The sequence below is a fragment of the Varanus komodoensis genome, unplaced genomic scaffold (assembly GCF_004798865.1).
Source record: "Varanus komodoensis strain SLA01 unplaced genomic scaffold, ASM479886v1 scaffold17, whole genome shotgun sequence".
NCBI classification, from domain to species: domain Eukaryota; kingdom Metazoa; phylum Chordata; class Lepidosauria; order Squamata; family Varanidae; genus Varanus; species Varanus komodoensis.
In genome coordinates, this window is record NW_025335505.1 from 8,748,261 (window position 1) to 8,771,064 (window position 22,804).

A 22,804-nucleotide genomic window follows, 5' to 3' on the forward strand; every position below is an offset into this window, starting at 1 on the left:
CCCCCCCCCCACACACACACAAACAGCTCACAACACTTACGACAAACTTCTACACTTTGGAAGGCAATAGGAGGGAGAGTCAGAGGTAGAAAACAGAATGGGAAAAGGAAAAAGTCTAAGATGGAAATATGTGAGCAAATGGAATTAAACATCATCTTAGGGAGCAAAACATATGTTGATGCCTACATAGAGTGACATTTTTAGATGCCTAGTAGTTGAAACCTTTGGAAAGGAACATGGGGCAATAAACCTGTGTTTCTCTCTTACACAAGATCATAGCTTGCCTAGCCTGGATAGCTGCATGTGATCACAGGGAGTGGTCAGTCACAGGGAGTGGTCAAGGTTCTCAGGCCTTGTAGGAAGGGGAAAGCAATTCTGTATTATTCACACAAGGGCAGGAAAATCTACTGTAGATGTGTACTGTTTACTTGGGTCTTACAGAGAAGTAAAGCAGAAATGGAAGCACAGTGCATTGTATTAAAATCAAATCAAATCCCTGAGGAAGGGAGAACTGATGAGTGAGTTTCCCTGCCCGGTCAGCAAGTCCGAGGGGGAAGGTTGGCAGGAGCAGGGAGACCTGGTGTGCCTTCCTGCGGGCTTCTGCATTGGTCCACAGGTGCAAGAGGGCAAAATACACCTTTTGAGAGCTACAGGCATGTGCACTGACATGGCAAATTGAAACCTTTAGGCAAAGATCTGGCTAGTTATTTTGAACTCCATGAGAATACCATCATCTCCTCTCTTCCCTTTCCCACCAATCCGTTCCTTCTGACCTGTCACATTCCCTTCTCATATCCCCTTTTCCTCTTATGCTGCCCTCCCAGTCCCTCAGGCCCTAAATGTTTAGTGAACTTCTGAAGAAACTTCTCAGTGGAAAGAGTTGTTCTGCAATGGGACACTCTGCCTCAGGAGGTGGGCGTCTCTTTCCCTGGAAGTATTTAAACCAGGGTGAACCTTAATGGACCATGTAGCCTGCCTCCTGTAGTCAGCCTTGCAGCCTCCCCGGTGCTACTGAAATTGCTTGGCAGTGGCAAAACTCCTGCTGAGTTTGCATAGAAAGAATACCTTGGCTTCTGGGGGGAGTTTGCAAGATTTTGCATCAAAGCCTTCCAGGAGTGCAATTCTGCTTTCAAGCAAGATGCACCTTCCTCCATGCACCTTGTTTCCTTGTAAAAATGCCCCTTTCATTGTTGCCAGAGCAGCAAATTCAGCAGTGGTGGCAGTGTGGGGAGGCGTGGGGTGCAAGCTTCCCCATGGCTTCCAAGTGGGCAAAAGCAACCCTCCAGCACCCTTGACATGGGCCATCCTTGATTTAAATCATCTGGGCGGCCATCTGTCGGGGGCGGTATAGTTCTGTTTTGCCCTGCAGATCCTGTATTTGGCAGAAGGATTGGATGTCCTTGAAGCTCCCTTCCAACTCCTATATTTGAGCCTGAATTCACCCATGTTTTTATAGCATATATAACAGTTCATTGCCCTTATGATGACCCTTTGAGATCATGATTACTTCCATTTTATGAGTGGGGAAATTGGAATGGAGAGAGTGTGATTTGTCCAGTGCCTCACCCAGTGAAAATGAGTTCATGGATGAACAACAGATGCAGTCCCTGTCCATAGACCTGCTGCCACCTTCTGGAATGGACACATCCATTGCCACATAATAATTCCAATGCGTGACCCATACATGACAACGTCGCCACACAGATGTGAAGGAAATTGGCCTTTTAATTTAAAGATCACAGTCTGAGACAAAAACTTTGGAGTACTTTTTAAAAATCAAGAGTATTCTTTGCTTGCTTGCTTGTTTGTAGTAAAATGGCCAAACTGGAAGAGTTGGAAGAAATTGATGTTAGTGGAAATAAGCTGAAATCCATTCCCACAACCATCATGAACTGTCGGCGTATGCACACTGTGATTGCACACTCCAATTGCATCGAAGTCTTTCCAGAAGTCATGCAACTTGGAGAAATCAAGGTACAAGTTTTGTGCTGAAATAATCTACCATTAAATACTTGGTTTTTGCATGTTTGGAAAGAATTGGTAAGAGAAGCGCAGTGTCTTTGAAAAGTACAGATGTCTGTCTGGTGACTGGTGCAGTCTGTGCAGCAGTGTGTACATTGGTGAAGCTACAATTTTTCCCATTAATTAGAGAGAAATGCGGGGAGACAGACTGAGTCCTTTTAATATGCCATGTTGCCTGCATCCAAGGGCAGAGAGAAGTCCCAGGAAATTCCAGATACCTTAAACTTTATTTATTTATTATTATTATTATTATATACTTGATGGTGTGCGGAATGGGGCATATGGGGTGTATGAGCAAACTCACAAAGAAATAAATGTAGTATTTTGCTTCATTGTGTCTGGGAAGGACTTTTCAGCTTCCTCAAGAGGTCAGACCTTAATCAGGTGGGGCTGTCTGGCTTGCCCTCTGCCAGTTTTCCATAGCTTTAACCAATCTAACTCCAAATAGCCTACTTGCATAACTGAAACAAAGGCATTTCAGAGCAACCCCAAAACTTCATTTTGGAAAACCATGAAACAAGGTTTGACAGGTTGAATATTGCTTTTAAATAACATTTTTGTAACGCATGTTCTGAATGCTCAACCATTTCTGTTCTGGATTTTTACCACAATTTCAGGTCCTGGGTTAAATTAATTCAATATTTCTGCAGTGTAAGAGGGTTGAGTAATCTTTACATTAAGTTAGGCTTTTATCATCCATAATACTCTTTCCATGTTGCTTTGCTCCATTTCTTCTCTCTTCCTTCCTCTCTTTTGTACTCTTATCAGTATTATTCCCACAAGACCATCATCATGTAGTTGATATCTTTGTGGTGTTCCAGATCGTTCACATTCATTTACTTTTCCTTTGTGACTTCTTAGATTTTGAGTTTTCAGCACACTTTTAAATGAATAGCCTGCCCTATGTGAAGGCTTACGGTTAGTAACAATAGTTTCATCTAAATTAAGATGAATCCTTCTTCCTAAATGGCTTCTGATCTATGTACTCATGAAATTACTTTTAATTAGAACTCACTTAACACTGATGTGCACCATTAGCTTAAGGAGAATAATTACCCTCATAACACAGATAAGCAGGCAGTTCCCTTCTTGTTCTGCAACATGCATGAAGATTGAAGTGTGTGACAAAGAAGGGAATATACATCTTTAACAAGGTCTTGTGATGATGTGAAACATTATGGAAGGATTATTTCTTGGAGTATGTCTGTGAAAAGGTGCCTGATGCTTTTGTAGTACAGCCCTGCAGAACTTGCTAGGCTAAGGATGGTTTTGGCCTCGTTTCCGCAGAAAGCAGATGTGGCGATAAAACTAAACTGTATCCAACACTGACCCCATAGTCATGGGACCTCGTGCTAGGGCAATGAGAAACTAGTGGTTTCTGTGGGAGCCCCAGAAACAAACAGAAATGTTTGCTTGCAGAAATGGAACAGGTCCATGCAGCCCTCCCTGCAGTCTTCTGGAAATGAGCATCTCCACTGGTCTCCGATTGCTTTGGAAAGAGCTTTTGATTTTGTGCTGGGTCCCATGTTGCCCAGTGTCTGGACTGGTTCAGACTTCAAGTCTTCCCACACAACCCCTCTGCCCATGCTTTTTCATATAGAAAATTAAATTTCTAGAAGGAAATTCTAGACAGTACTTCATTGATGCACTCATTTTTTACATGTAAGAATGCTGCCTGAAGCCATATGGTCCAGACCTTGATTTGCCATCACCTCTGCTGCTTGTGAAAATCAAACCTTTGCTGTTCTGTGCCATTCCATTTAGCCATAAATGTAAAAAGCAATGTGTTCAGGGCAAATGGTTTTCTCATATCCCTTATCCTCTTTCTTTTGTCTCTCCCTCCTCATTTTTCAGTGTGTGGACCTGAGCTGTAATGAGCTGACTGAAGTCACGTTACCTGAAAACCTGCCTCCAAAGCTACAGGAACTAGACTTAACTGGAAACCCCAGACTTGTCCTGGATCACAAAACCCTGGAGCTATTGAAGTAAGGAACCATCAGTTTTATTACACAGTAGGCAGAAGGGAACACAAAGCAATTAGGAAAGAAATGCACTCTATATAAACATCAGGTGCCCATAATTTCAAGGGTAAAAGTGCTGCTTTTTTATTGCAATGCTTGTTAAAGGATAGGCATTCTTGCTGGGTTGCAGGCGGAGGAGGCAGAGCGATGCAGCCCCTTCCACTCAGAAGTCTCAGATCTTTGCTCCTGAGCTGTAGCTCTCCTCCTTCCACCTCAGCAATTTCTTTTCTTCTGCAAACTCTCCTCTCAGTTCATGTCCTGAGGGTGAGTACCAAGGCCTCTTCCCTTTCCCCACAGGTAGCTGCTGCAGCTTCAGTGGACTGTGGACACTGCAGCCGCCTCCATCATTCCTGTATTTGGCTCACAAGGCCACTCACTTGGTCCACGTTTCTCCTACTTCTCCCCAACCCAGTCTAAATAAATGAAATAATCCTGCCTTTTTCCAGTCAAGGTGATATGTATGGTTCCCCCTTCACTGCCCAGTTTTATCCTCACAATGGCACCATGAAATATATTGGGATGAGATAGACGGTGACTGCCCCAGCGTCTTTCAAAGCTGAGCTACATGTAGTACTTCATGTGTAGTGGAGTGAGGCTCACTGTAGTGTAAACATGCATGTCTCCCATTTGGATTGCTCTCACCATGCAGGAGGGGAGACTTAAATCTTCCTTCTGCCACCATTTCCTCCCCAGAGATGAAGGAAAGAAACAACGCCTCAATCAAACCCGTGTCTTTCCTTCTTTAACTACAGCCTGTTCACTGGAGAGCAGAGGGAGGAAGATTTCAGGAAAACAAAGAAGTGGGGTGGGAAGAGATTCGTCCCTCTCAGAACACAGTGGTCTTGATCCAGATCAGAACTGCTTACCTGTATACTATAGGAAAGACATGCTGCCTAATTAGTATAATGCCTCATTTTGGCAGAACAGGGATTTGAACACAGGTCTTCCTCCTCATTCAACACTCTCACCCATCTCCTTGGGTGGCTGTACCAGAAGAAGCAGGTGAACCAAGCCACCAGGGCAAGCTGTGGAAAGTACATTTCCACAGATAGGGATGTCTGACTTGTAGAAGTGTTTGCAGAACCTTTGAGAACTGGAGAACTGTAACTGAACTTCTGAAAGACATATCCAAGCTGAAGATGGCTAGGATTCCCCTCCACCCTGGAATCTGCTACACTGAAGGATAAGCAGGGCCCGCTTTCCTCACAAGCCAAGACATGGCGATTTGGCCAGAGTCTCATTTCTTCTGCAAACAGGCTACTTGTGTAAGCTGCACAGGTCTGCCATGACTAAAAAATACAACTGTTTTCTGTACAGACAAGTCTTTTCTTTCTGAAAGGATGAAGCATTGTGGGGCTTTATGCTCACATCTTCCCTTTTGACCCCTTCAGATGGAGGGCAACCTAAATTCCCTGACTCATGAAGTCGAGCCATGTCTCGGCACAGTTCACTGGCATTTATTGCCACCATTTAAAACAAGAAGCTAACTGCTGTTGCTCTTTAATTTCTTTCTTCAGTTGCACAATAGTTTCCTGTGACACAGTCAGATAATTCTGTAGGGTTTTTCCTGGTTCCTTCTCCTCTGAACACTGGCTGAAACTGGGAGTGGAACGCTGGCCTTAAAAGCCTCTTGCAGCCTGCAGGTTCCAAAGGGTGAAATTGTCAGCAAGTTCATATCTATCTCTTCTTTTAAACAGAAAAGAAAAAACTAGCCTGATCAGAGATCACTTTCCTTGCTTCTTGTAAACATCTGCATTGCCTCTGAGCCACCTTGAGAACTTGTGTAAACATGCCCTGAATGAGTTATAGTTGCCATAATACTGCTGCCCAGAACAGAGCCTTCCTGCTTGGTTTGTCAAGCTGTCTCTCTACTGATCAGTCCTGAAAGTCCTCTTCTTAGAAAAATATGCCTGGGCCCACCGTAGACAAACAGTGATGCGGGTTACCAGTCAATTATCTTGTCCTCCCAGTCCTTGCTGCATGACCTTCAGATTTGGTGCTTTTCCTATACTTCTCTCCCATTGAGTCTTCAGGCTTAAGAGGACACCCCACATGTACATCACATTCTAGGACAACCTGGTGTGATCTGGGTTGTTCAACCAGCACAGGATGTGGGGTAAGAAGAAGGGATTGGGGATGAATAAAAGACTGTACTTTCTGTCCTTCCCCACATGTAGGTTCCACTTTCTGCAAAACCTGATGGCTTTTGCTGTCTTACAAATAGAGGAAAATTATGGGGAAATTGCAAATGGTCATTTTCCTATACATGAAGGGTGGTTTCCAAAGGATGCGCTATTCGCCTGCCTGCCTGCCAGTCTGACACACACACACACACACACACACACACACACACACACACACTCTACAGCTGTCATGAACAAAGCCGGGTGGCTCCTTCTGAAAGTGTTGTTTGTTCTTCTTGTGCTTCCTGTGGTTTTAGATGCCTGAAAACTCAGGCCAGGGTTAGCTACTGCCAGACTTATAGAGTTTATCTGAAGGGGGAGAAGGGAGTGGACGATTACCTTAGTACAAAGTGCTAAATGTCTACCAAGTATGCAGCTGCCAGTGTGAAATTCAGGGGAGCTGGATAATTGGATAACTACGTGGGTGGCAGACAGGGAGATTTTGATTTACTTGGTGCCAAATAGGGAAGGGGAGAGATGACACAGCAGCCTTCTCTAACTCAGAGTTCCAGTTTCCAGGGCATGCTGGGAGTTGTATTTCAGCACATCTGCAGAGCACACAGTTGGAGTGTGTTTTCTACAAATCAGAAAAGATTTCCTCCCTTTTCCCTGAGGCGAATGACAAAGTTACTGGCCAGAGTTAAGTTTGAATTAATCATTTTTCAGTGGAAAAATGCATTTAGTCTATTTTTTAAAAAAAACTGTACAGAAAAACTATGTTGTGCACATAAGAGGCAGTGGGTTTGGATGGAAATTCCTCTTGTTCTTTCTCAAGGTATTCATGCACTTGCTCTAATTCTTCATTGGCTTGTGCGTAATCATTCTCCAGTTTCTGTTACTTTATGATAGTTGTGGAAGGGACGCAGAGTTATTTGACTTCTCTGTGGATAGAAGGCCAGAAGCTGGCATTAGCATTCATTGCGTTCCACCCCACACACCAAGCATTCATTTATGCTCAGTGTATGGTGAGCAGCCAAGGATTATTGTCACATCCAGCAGCTATGTGACTGACAGGGTCCGTAGGCTAGGTCTGTTCAGAGGGATCCAGAGGGTGTGTGTCCCCAAATTTCCCCTCGGTGAGCTGTCCATCCAAAACCATTAAAATGCTGAACTTAGTTGAGTACTAAAACAGTCTAAGAATTTAGCACAAGATAATTTGAGTGAAATGGGTTTTGACATTTCCCTCCTTTTAAAAGCTCTCATTCCAAGTTTGCAGAATTGCTGTATTGAATTCTAGCATTTAAATAGACATTTCAGGCAGGCACAGCAGCTCCAGTTCAGACAACAAGGCAGGTGATCTAGAGAGGCTCTGGGTTGTCAGCTTGCTGTGTATTATTATAAACAGCTGCTGCTGCTATTTTGCATTTCTATCCTGGCCTTTGTCCTCTTGTGAGGAACCCAAAGTGTCTTCCATAGCTCCACTGATCCTCACAACAACCCGCCCTGTGAGAGGCTGAGAGTAAGTGACTGGCTCAAAGTCACCCAGTAAGTTCATGGTCACGTGGAGACTAAAACCCAGGTGCCCCAGGTCTGCAGTCCAACACGGTAGCCACCACGTCAACAGCTAGCATTTGATGTGAAGTTGTTCAGGGTGTTTTTTCCCCTGGGCTAAGGTGCAAGTGGATCTCCATGTGAACCAGATTATACATTGCATGGGAAAGCTATTCAGAAATCAGTGGAATTCTGGGGAAACGATGATCACAGAAAGTAGAAGGAAAACATTCATTTTCATCTTTGTACATCTGTTCTGTTTTTTGACTGTTTTGCAGTCCAGGCAACAAATTCTTTTTAAGTCCTGTAATACTTAACACAATTTTTCTAAAAAAAAACAAAGTGAAAAACAACAGTAACTCCTAGTGACTATTTTGTTTTGCCTTTCATATATTCCAGGGCCACAACTACTGAGCTACAAAGATTCTTATAAAGATTCTTTAAATATAGTGAGTGTAATGGATTTAGAATAGCAAAATGTATTGTTATTCTTGACTTGACTTTTGAAGCACTAATTCTTTGGGTGGCTTGTTTCTCATTGTAGTAACATTCGTTGCTTCAAGATAGACCAGCCTTCGGCAGGAGATGCATCGGGAGCCCCGGCAGTCTGGAGCCATGGCTACACTGAAGCATCGGGAGTTAAGAACAAGTAAGCCCTTTCTACATCTGTGCGGAACCTTCACTGGTACCTTCAGAGTGGAGACTTTGAGGGAGGAAGCTTGCCTCTCCACCTTCCAAGCATGCCTAAGGGAGAGTGCTTCTGCCTGTGCCCTTGGTTTCTCTTCATTCCCTCCAGTAGCAGCACCCTCAAGCATTTTCATCCAACTGAATCTTTAGATCTCCTTGGGTTGAGCTGATTTTCTTATTTTTATTCTCCACTCGCCTTTCCATATTTTCTTTTGTTCTTTCCAGCTGTTACAGTTAGCATTTTCCTTTCTCAGAGTTGGACCTCCACTTTTGTAGCTGTCTTCATTGACTTATGGCCTTTGGGGTCCCATTTCATAAGTGAGAAGACTGTTGTATCCACAGACAGCTTGATGTGCTGGGGGAAAGGATGTATGGCCAAGTCTTGAGCACCATGCCAAGGAGCTGCCAAACAAGTACAAGGTTCTCTTTTTTCTTGGACAAGGTTTCCCATTTTTCTTGCCTTTACACCATACTGTGGGAATGCACCCTACAAGCATCAGTCTCCATTGAACAATCCACATCCCACCGACGGTGCTTCCGAGCCACCACTTACAATGGCTTTGACTTTGTCATTAGCCTTGGTACTATCCACCATGGCCTCATCCTGACCATCAGCTCCAGCCATTGCTCCAACACCACTCAATTGCTTCTTCAAGAGACATTTTTCTTCAGTAGCTGTGCAGGGAAGTTTCCTGGTTGTAGCACACAGCAGTTTTCTTGTCTTGATGTTTGGGCAAGAAAGAATACCTCCTTTGCCGGTGCAGAGGCAGTACTGGCTTCTTTCCTGGTTTGACCACCTGTTTCCTGCTCCTCTTAAATCCAGCTTGGAAAGAGGGTTGCTTGAGTCTGGAATTGTCTCATGCCTTATCTTCAAGGAGTGGACTCCATTATTTATTATGTAAATCCCTCCACTCAAAAGGCAGTACTGTTCAGAAAACTGACTATATAATGGAAGAGTATGTGAGTGATTAATTATAAAAAACATTTTGTACATTTTTGTGCACATAATATGTGAAATATTAGCAGCAGGTCTTTTCTCCCAGCTGTTCTCTGGCTCTTGTCTAACTCTAATGAGGATTTCTCTGCTACCCGTACTCAGCCTAACATGTCCTGTTATCCACCCCATTTCTACTTAATTCAAGATTGCAAGCCCCCCTTCATCTTTGTTCCAGTTTAAGATGTGTTGCGACATACACGGGCCTCCAGGGGAAGATTCTCACACCTTTTGCTTAGCCAGTCTGTGGCAACAAGAGAGCATCTGTGGAAGGAAGCGGCACACCTGCATGTGGTCCTGCTGGTTTTGGCCATTCCATCTGTAAAGGCATCTGTGGCAGTCTCAATCCCACTTAGCTCAGAGGATTAGCTGGAAAGTTCATCTCGTCTGCCTCAGAGATGCAGCCGTCTGAGGGCTCAGGGAGCAGATTTTGTTGCTCCGTCTGTATAAAACTTAACTCCATGATGAGCTTTCAGCTGGCTTTCCCAGACAAACATAATTTACTCTGGGGTTGTAGTTATGGGGAGCAACAGTGACCAGTGCACAGCACTGGAGAGTCAAGCACTAGAAGATCTTATTCTGCCACCTCTGGCTTCTGATATGTCAGCAGCTGTTGTCCACATGCTTGTAAGCATTTTTTTTCCCTAACCATAAGGACTAGATGCTTAAAACAAAGAAAAGAAAGCAAGCTGAACTCTTCAGCTGAATCCTGGTCGCAGTACCATCTCTTGTGCTTTTCCTGTGTTCACAGAACATGATAGTATGCATACTGTCCTGCTAATACTATGGCCTGGTTCATACATAACGTGAACCAATGTTTCTGTACAAGAAGATTTTTAAAAAGTGATCTGTTTTCTCAGTGTCTGGATTGTTTTCCTCTTTCTTCATCCCCCTAACTTTATCACAACTACTTTTGCAGCTCTCTGGTATTGTCATGTAAAGAGGTGGTTTATCTTTTAGTATTGGCCACTGTCTCTGCAGCTTGCAAAAACAACTCATGGATAACCCATGATCCTGTGTTCATAGAATAGTAGAGTTGGAAAGGGCCAGATGGCCATCAGGTCCGACCCCCTGCTCAGTGCAGGACTCCAAGTTCAGCCATCGCTCTCAAATGGCTGTCCGTTTGCATCTTGAGTGGCTGTCCTTGAATGAATTTAATGGCTATCCATTTGCATCTAGTGTGGGAGAACCTACAATCTCCCCAGGTAATTGGTTCCATTGTCGTATTACTCTAGCAGTCAGGAAATGTTCCTGATGTTCTGCGAGAATCTGGCTTTCTGTACCTTGAGCCCATTATTCTATGTCCAGCACTCTGGGATGATCTAGAAGAGACCCTGTCCTTCCTCTTTGTGACAGCCTTTCAAGTACTTGACAAGTGTTATCATATCTCCCCTCAGTCTTCTCTTGTTAAGGCTAAACATGCCCAGTCCTTTCATTCCTTTCTCAGTTCATTCATGACAACCACTCATGGCTTAAATAACCCACAGTTCACAACCTCTCAGCAAACCATAGGGCTGTCCTGACTTAAGGTGGCTTTTGGTGGCAGTTCCTGGGTTAACAAAGCCACATATTGTAGGGGCACACAGTACATGTGAACCATTTCCAGTTTCTAGTAACAATGTTTGAATGCTACAGGAAAGGGCTGTTACCATAATGTCCATACCTGAGCACTTGGGGTTGTTCATGGTGTGTTCTAGGAGCTGAAGTCAAATACATCTGGTTATGGGAGGCTGCCCTATGTCATTGCTCTGGCTGCTGCATTTTTGCCGAGCAAACCAGAGAAGCTGCTCTTTCTGAGGCCCACAAGGTTCAATCACTGCATGAAAGGTTCCATTGTACCCTTTTTAAAAAGAAGGCTAAAGCAGAAGTCGATCTCTCGAGGGAACCAATCTTCTAGGCGGCCCTTACAGGAATAATCAACAGCCATTATAGGAATATCAAATAATGTCACTTGACAATTGTTCTGCTATATCCAGTAGGAACCCTTCTGAAGCTCCAGCCAGCCACCAGCAGGATTGCCCTCTGTTGATCTCTTGCTTGGCACTGTGACTTTAAATTGGCCAAGAAGTGCAAGTAATAATCACACTGAGCAACACTGACAGCCCTTGTTGATGTCTAGAGGGTAAATGCAATTTAAGATACAACATCCTCTTTCCATCCCTCCTTTCATTGCTGCAAACTGAGTAATCCTTTGAATGGAAAAACCATTGAGTGACAGCCAGAAGTATAATTGCATTCAGTTGGAGCACCCAGGAAAGAACATGTCCTCTTGTCTTCTGGGTTGTGAGTACTTTGTAGTTAAACCAGATGCTGAGTGGCTTTTTGCAAGTTTCATATCCTTAACATCCCTACCCCCCGCCAATACTTAACTTTGCTTAATGAAGAAAGAAAGAAAGAAAGAAAGAAAGAAAGAAAGAAAGAAAGAAAGAAAGAAATGGAAAACTACTGGTATGTTTTCAGAGCCTACTGTAATTCAAGGCACTGTGTGGCAGCTACTTAGTTTTGGGAGGATATATTTATGGGTCTCCAATTGGTGACTTGATTTATTACATGTGTAATTAAGCTGGAGAGGAAACAGGGTGATGCTGTTTAATTTTATGTCTGGGACATCAAAATAACACGGGACCCACCCTCTTTATTCCCCTGGAGCATGATTTATAGATGGATGCAGATCCCTCACAAACGGTTCTGTTCTCTGCCTTGGCCTGAGGGCAAGTGCCTCTTTTTCTCTTGGGCTACGAGAGTCCAGCAGCTTTGTGTGTGGGACCAAGTCGTCTTCATCACCTGCAAAGAAGTGGTGTGGTGGGGCCCCGCTTGATGGTGCGATGGCAGAAACTGTGAGTTTCCCATGTGGAGAGCGCTCTCACTAAATAAACCGGTGTGGCTTGTTCCCCGACCCACTTTTCCCCCCGCAGACTCTGTGTGGCAGCTCTTTCTGCCAATAACTTCTGTGAAAACAGGGAGGCCCTCTATGGAGTCTTTGACGGAGACCGCAATGTGGAGGTGCCTTATCTTCTGCAGTGCACCATGAGTGACATCCTGGCAGAGGAGCTGCAGAAAACCAAGAGTGAAGAGGAGTACATGATCAACACGTTCATTGTGATGCAGAGGTTAGTCCATCTGTCTTGTGATGCTGGACTTGTCCCATCAGCTCTGGTTCTGTTGAATCGGTTGGTTTCCTTGTCTTCCTGGTCACCTTTCCCTCGCTCCTCTTGGGGATGGACTTGAATTGCAGCAGCCCCTTGGCCATGCTGAAAGGTTTCTGCTTATGGCCGAGCCTGGCACAGCCTCTCTTGTCATTTGAAAATTCAGCCATGCACACACTGCTCCCTGGGCCATGTGTCACTGAAATACTGTGTGCACATGTGTGTGAGCTTGCACCCATCTGGATCAGACCCTCCATTAAGGTATGGCAGCCACGGGAGCGTGACTCAGACGATTGGTCTCCACACCCAGCTTTGTCTGTTGATGGGCAGCAGCTCTTGGGGCCTTGCCAAATGTCTTTCCTGATCCCGTTAGTGCTGGGGATCGGGCAGCGATGGGCTTGTACCTCCTTGCAGCCCTAGCCGGGGTAGCCAATGAGATGGAGGGAGCTGCAGTTGCTCTGAGTAGCCCAGCTCTACTTTAGTTAGAGTAGCTAGGGACTTCATCCGGCACCTTCTGCATATAAAACCAGTGCTTCTCACTGAGCCATGGGCAAGACTGCTCAACAGCACCACACAGGGGGCCAGTTCACATGGCATGGCAGCCCAACCTGAGTTAATTAACCCTTCATTTGCTTAGGTACATGCTGTCTACCATGCCATGGCTTGGTGGCATGCCCTCTCATGTTTCCCAGATCTAGGTGGTGGAGTTATTTGAGGATTAAACAACTTTCCCAGAACCCCTAAAAATACCATGAGTTTTAGAATGGTTTGCAAGGGTTGTTTAATCCTCAAAGAACTCTTGGCTTCTGGTTTCTGATGGCATGAAAAGTCCTGGCAAGTCCAGCTGGGGCTTGCAAACTCATAATGGTGGACAGTGGGTGCACCCATGGTGCATGGTTGCATAATCTAACCCTTGAGAGCCTTTTCCTTGGCCCCAGAGCAGTTAAAAACATAGAGCTGGAAGGGGCCGGAGGGTACAACCACCTTTTCATTGCAGGACACCCAGTTAAACCATCCCTCTAGTGTGGGAGAGCCCAAACCTCCCCAGGTAATTGTGGTCCCATTGTCGTACTGTTCTGCTGCTCATATTGGATCTCAGTGCCGTGGAATCCGGGTCTCTGTGTGCAATGGCTAGTATTTTTAGAAGAGCAGCATTGCGGGCTCACAAGGTGACAGTCCTTTGGCTTCTTTCTTCGATGTGCTGGCTTGGTGTGCGACAGTAGCAGGAACCTCCCTATAGTCTGCTGAGAAAGTCATGAAGACTAGGCTTTGCCAAAGCCCAGTGTGCATTCCCAGTAAACATCAGAAAGATACCCTCAGCCCTTCTTGGTGGTACCCATGCTAGGGTTGCCAAAACCAGGAGAGACTTCAGTGCTTCATTTTCTGTTTGCTTCTTGCCATGGATAAAAATGCAATTGTGGTATGTGCATCTATTTGTAAAGGCATATAGTAATTGTGACTATCTGTATGCAAATGCTGTTTGTTGCAGCCTGCTTTCTTCCATTTAATTTTCCAAACCCATACATGAAGAGCTTTTAAAACATTATAAAAATAAATATCATATGCTTCTTCCTGTATTTCCTCCTTTCCTCTAAAAAAAGCTGCCAAATAGGGCTCTTCTTCTACACAAATATATCAAACACGAATAATTTTATTTACAATTGCCTAACTTCACTGCAGCTCATCCAAGTAATATTCCAGACTGATTCATTGAAGACAAATTGTTTAAATTGCAGCCTGAAGAGGCTTTTTGGGAACAAGCAAACAAACAAACATGTTCTAATGCCATGTTTAGATTAGGCTTGACAATCTTGAGATGACTTGGAAAGGCACTTTTGTTAGGAGATGCACAGAATAAAAAGTGTATCACTAATGTGCAATTTTAATCATGACCCCAGTGTTGAGTCTTCACAAATCTTTGTGCCAGTTTTCCTTTATATTGTAGAACGACACATGTACAGAACTAGACTTGGTGCCAAGAACCAGTACAATATGCTTTGCTGGGTCTTTTTTCTAATAGGCAGACATGAGAGATCCCTCCCCTCTCTCTCTCTCTCACACACACACACACACACCAGCAAAAGAAACAGCAAAGCTTGAATACAGTCAAAATACTCTTGACTTCCTTCAATTTTTCAGCTATTTTGTATTAGGGAAGTTTCTGCATTTGTACTAAGTCTTGCTTTTGCAATGTAGGAAACTGCCCGATACAGAAGACAAACTAACATAAATGCAGTTCTGTGTTCTCTATTCCATCCTTCTGCCACCTGGTACCCTTCACAGATGTGAGACTACAAATCCCATCATCACAGCAGATGAAGCTGATTGATCTGCTAGCTTGTGATGATTGGAGCTGTAGTCTAGCATATTCAGAGGGCATCAGGTTAGGGAAGACTAGTCTATTCTGGCAGGCTGCAGTTTCTCCAGGTATTTCCTGTCACTTTGCATTTGAACTGTGGGTATCAGGAGCCTGGCCTGGGATTGATGTGAAGCCTGTTTCTAGCACTGATCAGGGGTCCCTTCCAAAACTGCAAGTGAAATTTCGCTGGGGTACTACCAGTAAAATTTTACCTGTAGCGCATCTGACTGCTTCATAAAGCACATGGTAATGGATGCCATAGTTTTGAACTGGGAATTCCTCACTTTCACTACTGAATTTTGAAAATCATGCTTGAATTGACTTCAGCCAGCTCTGGCTGTGTGATCTTTGCATTACAGCATCCTCAAAAGAGGCACTGATAATTTCATGAACTTTCAGGAAACTTGGAACAGCTGGGCAGAAGCTTGGAGGCTCTGCTGTCCTTTGCCATATAAAACACGATCCAATCGATCCAGGAGGATGCTTCACATTAACCTCTGCAAACGTGGGGAAGTGCCAGTCCGTTCTCTGCAGGAATGGGAAACCTCTGCCTTTATCCAGGTCTTACATGATGAGCTGTGAAGAAGAGCTAAGAAGGATCAAGCAGCACAAGGCCATTATCACAGAGGTAAGAAATTGGTTTGCTGAGAAGGCAGGAGGCAGACAGTTGGGGTGGGGGGAGTGGTCCCACACTGCAGCTGAAAGTCAGGGACTGTAATACAACCGAAGCAGCTTTGTTCCTTCCACAATGCCGTGGCTTTTGTTGCATTTCTTGTTCTGTTCGTTTCTGAGTGGTAGCTTTGAATGAAGCCTGCTGCTTCAAATAAATTCAGAGTTTGGGCCCTTCTTTCCAAAGAACCTGGTGGCCGTCACATTACAAGTCTGTCTCAGTGTGGCTGAGCCCGATGGAAGCAAAAATTTCCTGTCCTCTGGTATCTGTTGTAGCGTTCTCAATTGGAAAGGGAGGAGATTCCCAGGTTCTGACTTCCAAGACTCCATTTCTAATGGGCTTGGCTAGGGAGGCGCATGTACTTTCCTTTGGATACAGATGAATAACTGAAAATAGGGTCTTTTGCTGTGGAAGCAGCCTCAATGCTGTGTGTTGTCTAATGAGAGGAACTTGGTTCCTCTCAGTATGGAATTCTAGCAGAAAGGTGAAATCCATGGCGTATCAAAGAAGGCATCACAAATCACAGGGTGAGGGCTGCCTCATTCTGGTATGTTCTGTACATACCCACTAACAGGCGTGTGGTAGACAGCACAGGTTACCGTGTTATAAATGGGGAGACCAAATACACCTCTCATCCAACAAGGGTCACGTGAAGGTACACACAAGATCTTTACCTTGTTATCTGCTACAGCAGCCTGCTCCAATCTGGGGCCCTCTTGATGATTTGGAACCAGAACTCCTACCAGTTCCAGCCAGTGTGGCCATTCTTTAGGATTATGGGAGTTGTATGGCAAAACGTCTGCAGGACAGCAGGTTGGGAAAGGCTGTGCGAAGGCTTGGGAGCCGCCCAGAGCTAAGTAGCAACTCTGTGGGTGCGTGGGTGGGTTGGTGTGCATGTGTTGAAGATGGATCAAGAGCACCCACTTCATCATTCTTTCTAGATAAATAAGTGTGCATAGCTGATATAGAGCTATAAATACAGCTGTCGATAATATATTATGTAGTCAATAATGAAGGGAGGAAGATCCAGGGCTGTTGTACCATGAATAGCTTTAAATATCCCCAGAAAACCAACTGCTTCATCCAGTGTTAGGAGAACTCAGAAGGCAGCAATGCACAGGATGTGGTAATATCCAGGAGTGTGTGACCTTATTCTGCTTATAAAAACAAGAGAGGGATTCCTGCTGAAGCTTAAATATGTCTCCCACCTCATCCATTTCCACTGTTTATCATATTATGGGCAGGCTAAAAAGTTTATCAGATATCCAGGAGACTACTTTAAAAGGGAGAGAGATTTTCCTCAGTTTTACCTTCCTTTCGTGCTTGTTCCAGGAGACACAAGGAAATTAGCCAGTCTTAATGTGTTAGAAGCTCCCCCTTTCTTACCTTGATTTGTTTGGCTCATAACTCGGCCAAAACTTGGGGATCTGAATATATACATAGTATCAATTTCTCCCGGACTTGCATTTTTAAACAGTGTTTATCCCTTTGGATGTTAATCCTTCTCCCCTTGGGAAAAGTCCTTATCTAAAGCAGAAGTGTAGTCAGTAATTGGGGCATTACTATAGTGCAGCCAACTGAAAACAAACAAACAACAGTACTCCACATACAGAGGCACTTGCTCTCCCGGCAGGCTGCCCACTTGATGCAAGTCTGTCGTTTTCTCATATGTGAATGCATAATATTGGTTGGAGATGGCAGAGGGAACAAAAGCTAGAAGCAAATGTGGACAATGTCCACAGATTAAGATTAAATTTATCTGGAGCAGAGTACCAGTTATGACTAGTGATTACATCCTTAATTCAGTCCTTTTTCACCATGTCATTGATTAGCTGTGCAAGATGAATAAGTAGGCATGATTATAGGCCGACGGGGGGCAATTTGTAGCCTTCTATTTGTTCTGGCCTACAACTTCTATCCAGCATAGCTAGTGGTGAGGAGTGATGAGAGCTGTAAGGTAAAATATATGGAAGGTCACAAGTTCTAGAGTCCTAGTAGGCTTCTTAGCAATCAGCATATTTTCATGCCTTGATTAAAACATGAAGCATTGCCCTTTGTGTTCCACTGTGTTGTCAGATAAGTACTTCCTTGACTTTTGACTGTCTGGATGTGCCAGGAGCTTTTATTTCTATTTCCTATGTTGCTGTTTGTCATTGGGACAAAAATTGTGAGCCAGATGAACAGGAGGAATCTGCAGCTCTAAATTCAGGAATCCAACTCAGACATTTGCCCATGCAGTAGTTTTATTTTCCCGTGCTACATAGCTTCCTTTCCAAGATGATGTGAGGACCAAAGCTTTGCAGAAACACACTTGGGAAGCCTCCTTATCTGCTCCCCACCCCACCCCCTCAAGCATTAGGGCCTGGGCATCAGTAACAGTTCGGCATTTGCCATGACAAATTTGTCTTCCTTCATTTCAGGATGGCAAAGTGAATGGTGTGACAGACTCCACAAGGATCTTGGGATACACCTTCCTTCATCCGAGTGTGGTTCCTCGCCCCCATGTACAGTCCATCACCTTGACTCCTCAGGATGAGTTCTTCATCCTGGGCAGCAAAGGCCTGTGGGACAGTCTCTCCATTGACGAAGCTGTGGAAGCTGTCAGGAATGTGCCCGATGCCCTGGGGGCAGCCAAGAAACTCTGCACCCTGGCCCAGAGCTATGGGTGCAACGACAGCCTTAGTGCTGTGGTGGTCCAGCTCAACGTCACCGAGGACAGTTTCTGCTGCTGTGAGCTCACTGGAGTCCCTCCTCCCAGCCCTGGCATTTTCCCACAGTCTGTCAATGTTGTCATTAAAGATAAGCCTTCTGACGCTCTGGGAATGCCCTCCTCTAGCAGCGGGATGGCATCCGAGATCAGCAGTGAGATCTCCACCTCAGAAATGAGCAGCGAGGTGGGGTCCACAGCCTCCGATGAGCCCCCTCAGGTAACCATGAATGAAAACAGCCCTGCCTACCCCAGCGAGCAGCGCTGCATGCTCCACCCGGTCTGCCTCTCCAACTCTTTCCAAAGGCAGCTGTCCAGCGCCACGTTCTCCAGCGCCTTTTCAGACAATGGCCTTGACAGTGATGACGAGGAACCCATCGAAGGGGTCTTTTCCAACGGCAGCAGAGTTGAGGTGGAGGTAGATATCCACTGTGGCCGAGCGAAGGAGAAGCAGCTCCTCCTGCAGGCTCCTGTGGAAGCCAGCGATGAAGGCATTGTCATCAGTGCAAATGAAGAGGAGACGTGTCCCTTTCGGAAGGTGGACCCTTCAGCCATGGGTACCATGGGGCGCCGGCGTGGTAATGGCTCTGTGGCTCCACAGGAGAGGAGCCACAACCTCATTGAGGTAGCAGCCGATGCGCCGCTTAGGAAAACCGGGGGCTACTTTGCAGCCCCGGCTCAGCCAGACCCAGATGATCAGTTCATCATCCCACCAGAGCTTGAGGAAGAAGTCAAGGAGATAATGAAGCAGCACCATGAGCAGCAGCAACAGCAGCAGCAGCAACAGCAGCAGCAGCAGCGACAATACCAGATGGACCAACTGCCTGATTATTACGACACACAACTATGACCGAGCTTCCGAAGCAAGCTAACAAGACACTGAGAGCTGGAGGCTCCTTAGTTTGTATTACACTAGCAGGGTGGGAAGAAGGAAAGCCTTTGTTTCACTTTCTCTTCCAGCCCCGTCCCTTCTACTGAGAACTGCAGCTGCTGCTTGTTTGTTAGCTGTAATAATCACCTATTTTTTCTTTTCTTTTCTAGTGATGCTTCACCATTTAGAATTAAAACCTAGGTTAACTCTTCCCATCATTAACATATCAGATGTAAAAAAACAAAAAAGAGAAGAAAAAAATTAAAATACAAAAGGTTTAATATATTGCAGAGAAAACTGATGACGACATTGATGTAATATTTTTTAAAATCATTCTGGGTTCTTTTGTTTTTGTTTTGTTTTTGTTTTTGGTCTGTTTCGAAAACAGGGCAGTATTGCCAGTGCTAAATGATTAAGTAATATTGTAATACTGTATTTCTTTGAGAGAAAAAAGGCTTTTTTGGTCTTGAAAATGGATAGACATTTGTAGAATTATGGAGACTAACTCCTAGGAGTTGCTTTTACTCTTTCAGGTGACTTTAAGTCACTGAAGATTCACTAATTTTCTCTGAGAGAACAGCTGATTGGGAAATTCCTGTAAATAACTCAGTGTTGTATAGTGATGCTTCAAATGTTTTGTAGTTTCAACAGGAGGACGTGACCTGAAAAACTGACAATTTGTCCCCCACTCACCCACCCCGGGTGCTATTGCATATATGTCCAAGCTCCCTCTGGAAAACTGTGATGCAACCAAATCTAGAGGGCAGGGGAATCGTGTAAACATGATGCTCTCTGAATCGAGCCAGCTGATCTGAGGAGTCTGGGGCTCCAGTTGACCCACTGTGTCTCTGCCACCATTTCCAGCTGCCATCTGGGTTGGCTGGGCCCAGGCCACGAAGGGTGAGCTTGCTCACCTGTGAAATTGCCCCTCAGTGGTTTGGTTCTTTGAGCTAACGATCCATGTGAAGTTAGCAAAAGCAGCCGCATAAGCTGTAGGAATTAGGTGGGTGTTGGGGCCACAGATGCCGGAGTTATTCTTTGTCTTTCTTCACCATTAACTTTTGCAGGCACATTTTTGTGTGTGTGAGCCTCCCTACCGCCACAACCAGCATGATTGTATAGAGTTCATTTACTGTAGATCATTTACATACCAAGAGTTATATTAAAGAATGCACAAATGAACATGTCATAATTTTTGTTATAATAAATACACAAATTTACAAATACTTGCAGTCTGCTGTCATGACTGTGTATGACCTGTGCACACATCCAGACACACTTTTACAGCTCTGCAGGTTTGAGGCCGGAGAACTCGAGTTCTCACATTGTTGAGCACTGTAACTTCTTGGAACGGGTGCACAAATGAGTTGAATAATCCTTTTAATGGAATTTGGGGGAGGTGGGGGAGGAAGATACTTGATTAGCAACTAGAGGAGACAATGGAAATTGGCACTTTAACAATATAGAATAATGGTTATCTCCTGTGCTCAGGTCTTGGGGTGGAGGACTCATATCTTAGAGCTAACTCACCACTTATTGCGGAAAAGGAGGATCACCCCTTTTCTTCCACTGCCACTATTAAAATACAGTAAAACCTTGGATTGTGAATAACTTGGTCTGCGAGTGTTTTGCAAGATGAGCAAAAAGTTAAATTTTAACTTGATAAATGAGCGATGTCTTGCAGTAGGAGTATTACGTGCGCTTTGCCTGCCAGGCGTCACGTCACAACTGAGCACCGGTGGTTCTCTCTCTCGCTGCGGGTATGAGTACAGCATCCGGTCTCGGTCCGGATCTTGGTCTCGACGTGCCTCATTGGTACGGTAAGTCAGCATCTGCACTTTGCACTCTATTGCGTATAGTATGCTGCTATTAACTTCTTATTAACTGTTGCTATGCTGCTGCGGATCTCTGCTGTTAATGTTTCTGGTCATCTTTCAGAATTCTGTATGAGACTGTATGAGATGTGATTTATACCTGAAGGTGTATATGACTTATAATACAGACAACATGCTCTATTTTTAATGGTGGAGGGTTTAATAAAATTTTGCAGTGTATTTTTTAAAATAAATATTTATACTGTACATGGATTAAATGAAGATTTTTATGGTGTGTTTTTATAGACTTGATCTGTACTGCAACAATGCCCTTGTGAAGAAAAAAAATGTTGAAAAGGAAGGCGGCAAGAAGAAGATGATTGCAGTGGAAATTAAAAAGGAAATTATTCAGAAGCATGAACGAGGAATGCGAGCGGTTGACATTGCAGGACGTCTAAGAAGCCTACGTCCACGATTTGCACAATATTAAAGAAGAAAGAAGGGGGTTAAATGCAGCAAAAGGAGTCACAAAAGTATCAAAGCAACGGCCATGTATTCTGGAAGATGTAGAAAAGTTGCTTCTCATCTGGATAAATGAGAAGCAGCTAGCAGGTGACACTGTGTCTGAGAACATTACCTGCGAGAAGGCAAAGGACTTGCATGCCAACCTTGTGAGTAAGCTGCCAGGTACGTCAACAGAAAACAAGGAAGGCTCCAAGGCGAGCAGAGGATGGTTTGATAATTGTAAGAGAAGTGGCATCCATAGTGTGGCGAGGCACAGGGGGCTGCAAGTTCAGATGCTAAGGCAGCTCAGGTGTTCACTCCTGAGGTCCAGAAGCTCAAGGTTTCCGAGTGTTATCTTGTTTCCGAGTGCAGCAAGTTTTTAACTGCACTGAGGCAGGGCTTTTTTGGAAAAAGATGCCAAAGCAGAAGAGAAAGCAATGCCAGGTCACAAGCCCATGAAAGACCGTCTCACCCTCTTGTTCTGTGCTAATGCAAGCAGGGATTTCAAAATCAAGCCCCTACTCATGTATCATTCCGAGAATGCATGAGCCTCCAAGAAATGCAAGGTGCAGAAGAGCCAGTTAAATGTTATGCGGCGGTCCAACAGCAGGGCTTGGGTAACTCAAATTTTGTTTGTTGAGTGGATCAACGAGGTCTTTGGTCCTTCAGTGAAGAAATGCCTTTTGGAAAACAGTCTGCCACTCAAAGTCTTGCTGATAATGGATAATGCTCCTGCTCATCCTCCAGGCATTGAGGACGACTTGCTGGAGGAATTCGAGTTCATTAAGGTCAAGTTCCTTCCTCTTAACATCACTCCTCTAATCCAGCCCATGGATCAGCAGATAGTTTCCAACTTCAAAAAACTTTACACCAAAGCACTATTTCAGCTTTGCTTCGAGGTGACCGAAGGAACAAACCTTACCCTCCGAGAGTTTTGGAAAAATCATTTCCACATCATGAACTGCCTCAAGATGATCGATAAAGCCTGGAATGGGGTCACCAAGAGAATCCTCAATTCTGCTTGGAGAAACCTGTGGCCTGATTGTGTTCTTACACACGACTTTGAGGGGCTTGCTCAGGAACAGGAGCTGCCAGTTGTTGATGAAATTGTGTCCGTGGGGAAGACCATGGGACTGGAGGTGAATAAGGGTTATATTCAAGAGCTGGTGTAGGAACATGGACAGGAGCTGACCACTGAGGAACTGGTAGATCTGCATCGCGAGCAACAGCAAGAAGTTATGGAGGAGAACTGGTCTGAAGAGGAGGATAAAAAGGCAGAGGAAGCCCTCACTTCAAATGAGAGTAGGGAGATGTGTAAAATGTGGGAAACTGTGC

General features: G+C 44.7%; 1 protein-coding gene across 1 annotated transcript in view; it reads left to right on the top strand.

Annotated features, from left to right (window-relative positions):
- The window catches only part of PHLPP1 (PH domain and leucine rich repeat protein phosphatase 1), a 170,662-nt gene extending 150,285 nt beyond the window's left edge, over positions 1-20,377 (top strand). Inside the window, exons 12-17 of the mRNA XM_044426270.1 lie at positions 1,812-1,974; positions 3,877-4,007; positions 8,262-8,366; positions 12,314-12,508; positions 15,303-15,531; positions 17,994-20,377. Coding sequence (XP_044282205.1) covers positions 1,812-1,974; positions 3,877-4,007; positions 8,262-8,366; positions 12,314-12,508; positions 15,303-15,531; positions 17,994-19,130 — 1,960 coding nt within the window. The 3' untranslated portion in view covers positions 19,131-20,377. The remainder of the gene's footprint in view (positions 1-1,811; positions 1,975-3,876; positions 4,008-8,261; positions 8,367-12,313; positions 12,509-15,302; positions 15,532-17,993) is intronic.
- The last annotated feature ends 2,427 nt before the right edge of the window (positions 20,378-22,804 follow it).